Here is a 12,457-nt window from a genome sequence, read left to right as displayed (position 1 = left end):
TCGCAAATTTTAAGAAAGGTTTTGACCATTTTACCAATGAATAACTCTTCCCATCTTCCTGGGTCATACCTAACACCCGTTTCTTTCCCGCTTCATCTCAAGCTTCAGGGTTAGTTTTGGTCTGTTGTTACCCTCGCTTAACTGAGGCGTCCTACACTGTGGGCCAACTTCACTGCTTCTTCCTTGGGGGCCGGACGGGTACTCCCTGCAACTCGGCCTCGTGTTCGGCCTTCTTCTCCTGGGCGTTGGTGATGGAGGCGGCCTTGTAGGGGATGGGGCCGTAGTTGTAGGTGGCGTAGTCCACATCGGCGTACTCCAAATCGCCTCCGCCCAGGTTAGTAAGGAACGGCTGTTGGATAATAAAACTAGCTTCAGAACCGATATCTACACTGTCAAGAGTAATTAATGAGAGCTAGGAAAATTGATTGTAATGGAGCTAAAAACTGTCTTTAATTGAGTGGTCAATTTATGGGACAGCTTATCAGGAGAAATATTAGTGTAGTATATTTAAACTGAAGTTAGAAAAAGTATTTCTCTTCAAATCTGCTACACTATATTCATGATATTTCTAACACATTTTTACATCACACAACCATCGTATTTTAGTTAAATAAAATCAGGCATCCTATTAATATTTGGTCGGGTAGCCCTCTGGTGACTATTATGGAAATAATATTTAGATTGATACAAGTTCTGATCTCTGAATGATAACGACTGAACAGTACCTACACCATACTACATACATTCACTAATATCATACGACGTGCTGGATAGGCTTCCTAGTATCATAACCTAATGGATGTGTTTAATAAAAAAACTCATGTGATAGAACTATTGCCTAGTATCGTATCCTAGAAGGTTCTTTATTAGAACCTTCTAGGATAGGTTCAAAGGATTAGGTTGAAAAATGAGACAGGTCAAGTAATTGATGACAAGGAAATGGGGAGTGCAGACGATGAGTCACAATAACTTGGCTGAAGATATGATGACCAGACCACACATTAGAAAGTGAAGAGACGACGACGTTTCGGTCCGTCCTGGACCATTGTCAAGTCGATTGTGATGGGAGTGAGGGAGCCACGGGCATTAAGTAAGAGGTGAAGAGTAGGAAAATCGTTGAGGAAGGTAAGAGCAAAGCGAAAGGTATGGATCGGATGGGTGTAATAAAAGGGGGTGTCAGGAGGCAATAATAGGTGTAACAATGGAAGCGTATGAAAAAGAGGAAAAAGGAAGGGTAGGCTTATGTTAGGTCATGTTTGTTAGAAAGTTTAGAACATTTGAGTATGTACTGTGAAAGGGAAGAGTCACTAGCCACAAAGCCAGGACTTAAGGATCATGTTTATATCCGTTAAACTGTCTGCAGCTTGGATGTTATTTATTAATAAACTTTCTGGATCCTTAACTTTCATGTTGTTTATTGGGGTGCTAAACATAGTCTCATATTGGCTTCTTAGAATTTCACTTTCTTTTTTGTCCTCTTATGTACGAACTCCAATACTGTTGGAGGTTTTTGACTTTGATTTTACATATTTGAAAAAAAATATTTTTTTTTTCTTCATCTCTTGTTTAGTTTCTGTTCAAATTTCCATTTCCTCAGACTAGTATGATCGCTTCAGCTATATTTCTTCGATTTCCTTTAGATTTATTTTCCTTGCTTTTGATAGTCGTGTCTGTGTAAGCATTTCCGTTATTTTTGTCATTCTCCTGTACAGACGTCTGCGTTCTCTTTCTGACCCAACTCACAGGCACGTGCTTTATGCAGATCTTGTATGCTTCAGCTGTCAGTTGAGCCGTTCCCTGTGTGGGAGTATTTTCGCTTCTGTTTCCCATTGAAAGTTTGCAAGGTCTATATTTATTTTTTCCCAGTCAATCATCTTATTGTTGAAATTGAATTTATTGAATAACCCTTCTCGCTTGTTGTTTCTCTTGAACCTACCACCGTTATTAATGTTAGTTCGCACTTTAATGAGCGTGTGGTCTAAGTATGTAGTATCTGAGATCGTAATGTCTTTGATTAGCTCATCATTGTTTGTAAATATCACGTTCAGCGTGTTTTCGTTCTTAATTCTGTAATCTGCTGATTGAGCGAGAATTTGTCACAAAATCTCAGTAGTTCTCTGACCTGTGGTTGGTTAATTCGAGGTTGATTCCTTGCTATAATGTTATTGTTTACTATTCTAGATTTTAAACTGTGTAGATTGAAGTCTTCATGGAAGATATCTGGTAGAGGGTTTGTTAGGTTATCAAGGATATTCTCTATTTTGTGCATCTGCTCAGTGAATTCCTCAACTGCCGCATCTGGCGTTTTGTACATTAGAATAATAATTAGATTTATATTTTCTGCCTTGATTCCAAGTACCTCTACCACGTCATTGGTCGAGTTCAGGAGCTCTGTGCATACCAGTTCCTCTTTAATATACCGACCTGCTCCTCCACTTGACCTAATTACTCTGTCACATGTATATACATTATAATTTGGGATCCAGATTTCACTATCCATGCAATCTTCGTGTTGGGTTTATGTAAATGCACCAAATAATAAGTTCGATTCTGTTAGGTCATTGATGAACTTTATTTCTTGATTTTTACCTTAGGCCCTGTATGTTTGCATATATGAATAACTGTTGGCTCTTGGTGTCAGACACTGGAAGCGCCAGTGCCAGCAACTGGTATTACTGGCACTATAAAAGCAGTGATGGCACGAGTGGTAGTGGAAGAGCATAATAGGTTTATTAAGAAGGGAAGTTAAAATTGTACTGCATATCCATATACGCAAATGTACAGTGAGAAGGGAAAGCTTAGACTAACGTTTCCCGAACAAAAAAAGGGAAGAGATGGTAAGAAACGAACGAGAGAGAGAGAGAAAGAGAGGGGAAAGAGAGAGGAGCAGAGCTCATAAGAGAGGGCGGGGGAAGGGATGTGGGACTTGCAAGTTTGCTGGGAGAGGCGAAACACTTAATGAAGAAGCACGTCGGAGCATCCATCAACCCCCCCACCGGACTCTGGCTCCAGTGGCAGGGGTGTAAGAGGGCTCGGTGGGGGTACGAGACCCCTGTGGGGGGCTCCACAGGGGAAGGGAGGGGAAGGTGGGGAACCCAGCCACCCAGCACGGTGAGGCCGGCTAGAGGGTGGGTGGGTGGGGGTTAACCCAACCTTCACATTCTCAACACGTCCAAATAATACCTCGTGAACACATCAAAACATTGTAAATATAAATCACCTGGTATAAGACGCGTCACTTTATAACGAACTCTCGCCGGCGACCTGTTGCCAAGTTATAACGAACTCTTGGCAATAACCAGAATTTCAATATCATCCATATTGAAATTTATACTTTTTAATGCAGTACTTATTTTTTTAAAGTTCAGACACAAGGATATATACTTTTTATCAATACATATACTGTATGAGACCTATTTAACTAATATTAAATATAATTAGTACATTATTTTCACAATGTATCAAACACTATATACACATAAACGTTTTCCTTATATCATAAAATTATACAAAACCAAATAACCCAGAATAAGTAGACATCGGAGGACACAATAGGGAGACTCCTACGTCCTTGTGTCCACTGGTAACAGAGAACCCAAGACCTCGGTGCTACAAGAGAGTAACACAAACCTTTTTTTAAACGTCGATTTCCTGCCCTACAATAGGACCATTAAACTGAAGGATGGCATACTCCGTGTTAAGATCTCTTCTATACTGGTTGGGCTGGCCGTTACGGGATAGGGCCAGGTCTGCGTACACCACTCCGGGGGGGTATTTGGAGAGGTGGGATTGGCTGTTTACGGACTGTGGGTATGCTTTAGAACTCTGGGATTGGGTACTGGGATAGGACGTGGCAGGATGCGACTGGTTGTTTGGGTAGGATGTGGCAGGATGTGATTGGTTCTCCAATCTGTGTGGATACGTTGATGATGAATATGACTGGCGTGATGATGCGTTGTATGACGGGGGTGGGGGTTGGGACTCTTTTAGCGATGAAGATGATGGGTATTGTTTGTATGTCGGCGGATTTCTTTGGTAATGTGGCTGGTACTGTGGCTGGTACTGTGGTTGGTACTGTGGCTGGTAGTGGGTTGAGGAAGGGGAGGAGGACGATGACGAGGAGCTAGGCGTAGGATTCTGAGCTGACCCGTAGTTGGCGGGCTTCCGGTTCTGCAAACAAAGCCACAAACAATGCATTCCTTTGTTAGTTGGTTAGTCACACAGCCGGGGACAGCCACATTATAATCAAAACTACAGTTAAAACAAAAAAAATCAATGCTCTATTGTTTTCATCGTGTATTCAGAGAAGTAATATCAAAATACACAAGAGTCCAAAGCTGTATTATACAAATCAAATACTACCAAAACATCAGAGAATAACTCACGCGACACATATACGAGAACTGTGGCAACATAGATGCCATTGTCCTCCTTATGTGAAGGAGGAGAGAGAGAGAGAGAGAGAGAGAAAGAGAAATAAAAATTAACAAGCCATATTAAAATTGTAGAATAATAAAGAACTATAATTAATATATTGTTGTGGAAATGACCTGCACTTCAGTCTCAGGATTCTGAGGCCACAATGTGTTAATAATATGTAGCCGGATACATAAATATGTACACTACGGAAATACAGGCAAACGTGTGACAAAAAAAAAAAGTTTGAGGAAACGCAATGACAGGTCATTTACCACGACAAACAAAACAAAAAATAAAACACACACACACACACACAAACCTCAGGCAATACATGATGTGGCTGTTGATGTGAGAGGTGTTGAGCAAGTTTGTCTTTGGTAGGGAGTGGAATATTCTGGTACGTGTGGGTGACTCTCCCACCGCTACCATTCCGTGGCGCTGGCGTCGGCATGGCATCTGCGGTTCCCGTGACGTCACTTGTTCTTGGGTCAGAGGAGGACTCGTGATTGGTTGCATTAGTGGTTCTGCCTGGGCGTGGAATATTCTGATTGGTGGAATTATCTGAGTATATAGAGTTGTTATTAGACTCTGCCCTTGACGGGGGTCTAGTGAGAACTGTGAGCTTGGACGTCTGACTAGATTCTACTATTAGAGTTGTCTGAGTCGGTTCTGATGTGATGGTGTGTTTCGTTTCAGATGTAAAGTGTGTAGTTTGTTGGCCCGGAGCTAGAGCCTCGCTTTCACACTCTCTCAGAGGCGAGGGAGAAGAGTCTTTGAGAGGGATAGCTTGTATGGAAGGCTGCTGGTCAATCATTTGATGATTTTCTTCACTGTTGCCTTTGGCTCTCGACTTTCTCTTATTTCCAGGAAGTCTCATTGAAAAATAAGCAGCTGTTTTGGCCAGAGCACTTTTGCCAACCTTCTCTGACGTTCTTCTCATAGATCCGTAAGACTCTGAATTCTGCCTCTGAAGACGATTGAAATCCTTCTCATCTTCCATCTGCTCTACATCCTGGCGGAAACTTACGTCTCGCCTCCCTGGCACCTTCTGGGAATCCTTAGAGCCCTCCTCTGAGCAAGACTGATTGAGATTGACGCCCTTCCTGCTTCGGGTTGATCCGTAACCGGAAGATGCCTGCTGACTCAGCTGGCTCGGAGGTCGACTGCCTCCTGCACTACCACCACCTCCTCCTCCCACCACACCGGAGCCTGCCACCTCCGGAGCGTCCTGCTGACCAGTCACTACATCTTTACTTCTCAACACTAACAGGTTAGCTACACCGCAGAGATCAAATCATAATGCAAGAAAAAACAAATCACAAAACCCACTTGATTCACAAATGCCAAAGTAGACCACACGGAGAATAACAAGAACCCCGGACACTCTCGTGAATATTAACATCAAGAACAATGTGCTAAATTTACTCCTTAATAATGTATTAATAACCAAAATCTGTCTACTTTATCATTTCACATCACTTGTGACTCTGCATCAAAATACAAGTGGCTTGTATGGGTTGGGTCATGTTCAGCCCGGTTGTTGTGGCTTGTTCTCTGCATATACACGTTTATTAACACGAAAAAAGTATGGCATTTTTGTTTACGTTGAACGGTGCTGACTTGACTCTCATTTATATGTTATAATTTGATCTCTGCAAACACAAACAAAAACACTGCACTGGCAAACAACACATCAAAACAAAAGGCAAATTAGCAAATTATAAAAATGTTAACTACAGGAAATTAATTAATTGCACTCATGCAAAACACTAGGATACGTATCTTAAGACCACTTCTCAACTGAACTTTGCCATTTGGCATCCTGCTGCCTATTCCTATTATGATATGCTTCCAAAAAGTATAGCATGGTAGCATAGCCGAATTTAATTAGCATTACTAGTATACTGTGATACTAATACGCTACCATGGTGGTTTAGTCCCAATGGTATGCTACCAAGAGTGATGGTTTTCAGTCTTTTTACCTTTAGACAGCTGTAAGAAAACCAAGCAAGGATTATGTAATAGGTCTCCATACACGCATGCAAACACAAATATACAAGCAAGCAAGCGCACACACACACACACGAACACACACACACACGAACACACACACACGCACACACACACACACACACACACACACACACACACACACACACACACACACACACACACACACACACACACAAACTCTCTGGAATCATAACGAATGCCGTGTTTCCCCAGGAGTACACAGTAATAAGGAAAGAGAGGGAAGGTAGGGGAGGAGGCGGAGTGGCCCTACTCATGAGAAGGGAATGGAGTTTTAAGGAGATGGCCATCCCGGGCTGTGAGGAGTTCAGAGACTACATAGCAGGCACCATAACAATGGGAGGACCAAGAATAGTAGTAGCAGTAATATACAACCCTCCACCAAATGACAGGAGACCCAGTCAAGAGTATGAAAACAACAACAAGGCAGTTAACACTATAATTCAGAGGGCAGCCTCTGCTGCCTGTAGAAATAGATCCCACCTGCTCATCATGGGCGACTTCAATCACGGAAAGATTGACTGGGAGAACAAGGAACCGCATGGAGGCGAGGATACGTGGAGAGCCAAACTATTGGAGGTGGTGACTAGAAACTTTTTAACCCAGCATGTCGGAGAACCCACAAGGATGAGAGGCAATGACGAACCAGCGAGACTCGACCTAGTCTTCACTCTGAACGACTCCGACATAAGAGAAATCGGTTTTGAGGACCCAGTAGGAATGAGCGACCACAGTGTACTGGTGTTTGAGTACTTGATTGAAGAAGGGTTATTGAACTCGAGGAGGGATACCGAAACCAAAAGGTTAGCATACCGAAAGGGAAACTATGAGGGGATAAGAAAATTCCTAACAGATATAGCATGGGAAACAGAGCTCAGGGGAAAGACGGCCCAAGATATGATGGATTACATCACGCAGAAGTGCAAGGACGCAGCAAACAAGTTTGTCCCAGTCCAAAAGAAAAACAGAGAAATGAAGATGAGAAACCCATGGTTTAATCAGAGATGTAGGCTAGCTAAGCAGCAAAGTAAAAGGGCATGGAGAAACTATAGGAATAACAGGACACTGGAGAGCAGAGAAAGATACCAGAATGCCAGGAATGAATATGTCAGGATGAGAAAAGAGGCAGAAAGACAATACGAAAATGACATCGCAAGCAAGGCAAAGACTCGGCCTAAATTGTTGCATAGCCACATTAGGAGAAAAACAACAGTAAAGGAACAGGTTATGAGATTAAGGATAGGGGCGGAAGGATTCACTACAAATGACAAGGAAGTGTGTGAGGAATTGAATAAGAAATTCCAGGAGGTCTTCACCTTAGAGCAAGGAGAAATTCCAGAGGTAAGTGAGGGAATAGCTAACCAGGAACCACTGGAAGAGTTTGAGATTACCAGTGGGGAAGTAAGGAAGTGTTTACTCGAGTTGGACGTGACGAAGGCTATAGGCCCAGATGGAATCTCCCCTTGGGTTCTAAAGGAAGGAGCAAGAGAACTGTGCCTACCACTCTCCATAGTGTATAACAAATCACTGGCAACAGGGGAACTGCCAGATATTTGGAAAGCAGCTAACGTAGTCCCGATATACAAGAAAGGGGATAGACAGGAGGCACTGAACTACAGGCCAGTGTCCCTAACCTGCATACCATGCAAGCTGATGGAGAAGATTGTGCGAAAAAAACTAGTGGAGCATCTGGAGCGAAGGAACTTTGTAACACAGCATCAACATGGGTTCAGGGATGGCAGGTCCTGCCTCACAGGGTTACTTGAATTCTACGACCAGGCAACAAAAATAAGGCAAGAAAGAGAAGGGTGGGCAGACTGCATATTTTTGGATTGTCAGAAAGCCTTTGATACAGTGCCACACAAGAGGCTAGTGCGAAAGTTGGAGATGCAGGCTGGAGTGAGAGGGAAGGTACTCCGGTGGATAGAGGAGTACCTAAGCAACAGGAGACAACGAGTCTGTGTGAGGGGTGAGGTCTCAGATTGGCGAGACGTCACAAGTGGAGTCCCGCAGGGGTCAGTCCTTGGACCTATACTGTTTCTGGTATATGTAAATGATCTCCCAGAGGGTATAGATTCGTTCCTCTCAATGTTTGCCGACGATGCAAAAATTATGAGGAGGATTGAAACAGAGGATGATAGTAGGAGGCTACAAGATGACCTGGATAGACTGAGTGAATGGTCCAACAAATGGCTGTTGAAGTTCAACCCGAGTAAATGCAAAGTAATGAAACTAGGCAGTGGAAACAGGAGGCCAGGCACAGGATACAGAATAGGAGATGAAGTACTTAATGAAACAGACAGAGAGAAAGATCTAGGAGTTGATATCACACCAAACCTGTCTCCTGAAGCCCACATAAAGAGAATAACGTCTGCGGCATATGCGAGGCTGGCTAACATCAGAACGGCGTTCAGGAACCTGTGTAAGGAATCATTCAGAATCTTGTACACCACATATGTAAGACCAATCCTGGAGTATGCGGCCCCAGCATGGAGCCCGTACCTTGTCAAGCACAAGACGAAGCTGGAAAAAGTCCAAAGGTATGCTACTAGACTAGTCCCGGAACTAAGAGGCATGAGTTATGAGGAAAGGCTGCGGGAAATGCACCTTACGACACTGGAAGACAGAAGAGTTAGGGGGGACATGATCACAACCTACAAAATCCTCAGGGGAATCGACCGGGTAAACAAGGATGAACTATTCAACACTGGTGGGACGCGAACAAGGGGACACAGGTGGAAGCTGAGTACCCAAATGAGCCACAGAGACGTTAGAATGAACTTTTTCAGTGTCAGAGTAGTTAGTAAATGGAATGCATTAGGAAGTGATGTGGTGGAGGCTGACTCCATACACAGTTTCAAATGTAGATATGATAGAGCCCAATAGGCTCAGGAATCTGTACACCAGTTGATTGACGGTTGAGAGGCGGGACCAAAGAGCAAAAGCTCAACCCCCGCAAGCACAATTAGGTGAGTACAATTAGGTGAGTACACACACACACACACACACACACACACACACACACACACACACACACACACACACACACGAATACACACACACACTCCTTTCTCAATCTTTCACTTTTAATTTTGAAGAACATATTAAATATCTTATCCTTGCATCTTCCTCTCAAGCTTTTACCTGTTTTACCTTACGCTAATCACAATAGCGTGATGCATCAAATGAACAAATCCACCAGGGCAAGTAGAAGTAAGGTCAGTAGAACTTCTCGTTGCAATTCTTTTTTACCATTGATCAACCAGGCTGTGACTCATACGTCAGGCTGCGAGCAGCCGCGTCTAACAGCCTGGTTGATCAGTCCAGCAACCAGGAGGCCTGGTCGACGACCGGGCCGCGGGGACACTAAGCCCCGGAAGCACCTCAAGGTAGCCTCAAGTGGGCATCACCTCAAGGTTCAAGATAACCCATGTAGCTCAGTCGATTACGGCAGCGTCTGGGATAGTCTCGGACGTAGATTCAAACCCTCGTCACGGCCCTTGTGGATTTATTCACCTGTTTTACCTTCTTGAGAAACACTTGAGAAATACTCACGCCTCAGCCTGGTGTGTCTCACCTTGTTGGGGGGTGGCTGCATGCCGTGGAAGGGAAGGTTCTCATAGAAGGTCTGTTTCTCATCGTCGGGTGGCGAGGGTACGCCATTATCCTTAGGACCAGTAGGTGGGGGCTTTGAGGCTTCAGGATCTTCGGCCGGGGTGGAAAAAAAGAAAGTGTGTAAGCGAGATCCAAAAACCCTTCCTGTGGTCAGACGTTGAATCTAATCCATCGTAATTTGAATCAGTGCTGCAAAGCTGATTGAATGGTAAATGACAATAGTCCTTAGCGTTATAACTATGCCCTTTTGAATGAAATTGGTGGATACTGAAAGTTGCTCCTTATGTCTGCAAGAATGCTGAGTTGGGGTTACTTAATTCTGGCCCAAAAGGTGCACAAGGAGACACCTAATGAAGACAGCAGAACGGAAAGAGGTGCACAATGGACAGACAAACGTTCAGAATGCAAGCACATATTATTGCAACATTGAGGACATTTAATATATTTTATTCAGTGAATGTAGTAAGACACTCAAACTTTACAGAGAAACCAAGAGGTGGAAAGTTCCTCAAACAAGTGCACACTAAAGTTTTAATTGTCACGTTCGAGGTGTCTAACATTTAAGAACATTCATAACATTAAGCTTGAAGCAAAACAAAAGACTTAAGAGGGCAACGAAGCACGAAAAAAGCGTTCATTACTCGTCTGTTCACCAGACTTGCTTATATACACTTTTTAAATCAGGAGAATACAATCATACACATTAATACAACTGAAAGGCGGACCAAACAAGCTATGAGGGATTTAATTAAGTGAAACACTCAAGCAAAAGGAGAGTAAAGCCTCAGTTTGACAAGTGTGTGCGGACAACCCCCCTTCTCTCTCTCTCTTCCCTCTCCCTCCCTCTAACTCACTCTCCCTCCCTCTAACTCACTCACTCTCTCTCTCTCTCTCTCTCTCTCTCTCTCTCTCTCTCTCTCTCTCTCTCTCTCTCTCTCTCTCTCTCTCTCTCTCTCTCTCTCTAACTCTCACTCTCACTCTCTCTCTCTCTCTCTCTCTCTCTCTCTCTCTCTCTCTCTCGTATATGACATGCACTGACAACTACATAACAAGGAGGCTAACCTTGCAGTTATAGACAAAACCCAACATGAAATAAGATACGTATTTCGCCCTGGACTATATTCAAGTGGATTACCTGTCACGTTCTCGTTTAATTCTCTGCCTATATAGACAATAGACCTAACATTATATAAAACAAATTATCCTCATAGTGTTGCGCGGGTTGTGCTGTGAGGGATAGTCTCTCCTCGGGGGATTGCAACAGGAAAATTAGTTTACACAGCAGACAGTGCTGGGTATGCCGCCAGGACAACCCCCACTTCCATTTGTGATGCGACACCTCTTCTGGCAAAGCTTCCCACAAAAGGAGATGTAGGCTGGCCAGAGTGCAGACAGGCATGACTGAGTTAATAATGTCCCAGGAGACACCTTAATATTGCAACGCTGTGCCTGGCTTCTCTCCACCAGTTTACCATCCGACTGAATAAAATTGTTGCTAATGCAATTGACGCTCGTTCGGGAAGGGCGATGATGAGTTTCGTCCGAACTTAATAAATGATGATAATGAACCTCCCCCCCCCCATATATTTTTTCAATGTCGAAAAATATGATTGAACATAAATATTGGTCGCATATCCTAAAATGTGTCGTAACTCCCCCCGCCCCCCCCCAAAAAAAAAAAAGTTTATTTTTTGCACTTTTAACCATTGGGTATAATAAGTAAGAGTGGCACCGAATTGGCACTGCTGTTGGATATTGTGCCCATTAGGTAATTGGTAGAGGACACTAGAAGGGCTTACAACACACAGCCTAACATATGTGGGAGCCTGGAGTATACCACACACATACTAAGTTACTCCTAAGATGGAGTATGTTAGGCTTAGGACAGCATTGACCAGACCACACACTAGAAGGTGAAGGGACGACGACGTTTCGACAATCGACTTGAGAATGGTCCAGGACGGGCCGAAACGTCGTCGTCCCTACACCTTCTAGTGTGTGGTCTGGTCAACATATTTTAGCCACGTTATTGTGACTCATCGCCTGCTTAGGACAGCATTGGTTGCAAAATTAGTGTACTAATCTCTAGCTGTCATTTGAAGTACCCCAATAGCACAAGACGAACGGCTTGTTTAGGCCCAACCGACTCTCAATACATTCCCCAATTAGTTACCATTTTATGATCATGGGATGATTTATTTTTTCATCTTCCGCCCAGGATAATGATGATACAGCCCGACGTAATGATACGTTGTGTAACGTAATTAAACGCACTGGGAAAGCAACGGCTCGCAAAAATCTACGTTTTACTTTGCATCGGTTACGTTAGACGGCTTGGGTTAGTATAATGGAATTTGTACGTTGTGGAGAATGGAGAGAACGGCTTGAACGG

The 12,457-nt window shown here is 43.5% G+C and overlaps 1 protein-coding gene across 6 annotated transcripts in view; it reads right to left on the bottom strand.

Annotated features, from left to right (window-relative positions):
* Nucleotides 1-214: 214 nt before the first annotated feature.
* Nucleotides 215-12,457, bottom strand: part of LOC138366667 (hemicentin-2-like) — a gene marked incomplete at its 5' end in the record, with an annotated part of 93,918 nt that continues 81,675 nt past the window's right edge. For 5 of the 6 annotated variants that reach the window (XM_069327897.1, XM_069327893.1, XM_069327898.1 and 2 more), the window contains 4 exon segments: nucleotides 215-349; nucleotides 3,631-4,170; nucleotides 4,739-5,647; nucleotides 10,028-10,155. In XM_069327897.1, the coding sequence (XP_069183998.1) occupies nucleotides 3,637-4,170; nucleotides 4,739-5,647; nucleotides 10,028-10,155 (1,571 nt within the window). 6 annotated transcript variants of the gene reach the window in all.

This window comes from Procambarus clarkii, chromosome 20 (genome assembly GCF_040958095.1).
Source record: "Procambarus clarkii isolate CNS0578487 chromosome 20, FALCON_Pclarkii_2.0, whole genome shotgun sequence".
Taxonomy (NCBI): domain Eukaryota; kingdom Metazoa; phylum Arthropoda; class Malacostraca; order Decapoda; family Cambaridae; genus Procambarus; species Procambarus clarkii.
This window is presented reverse-complemented; position numbering and strand designations above follow the sequence as displayed.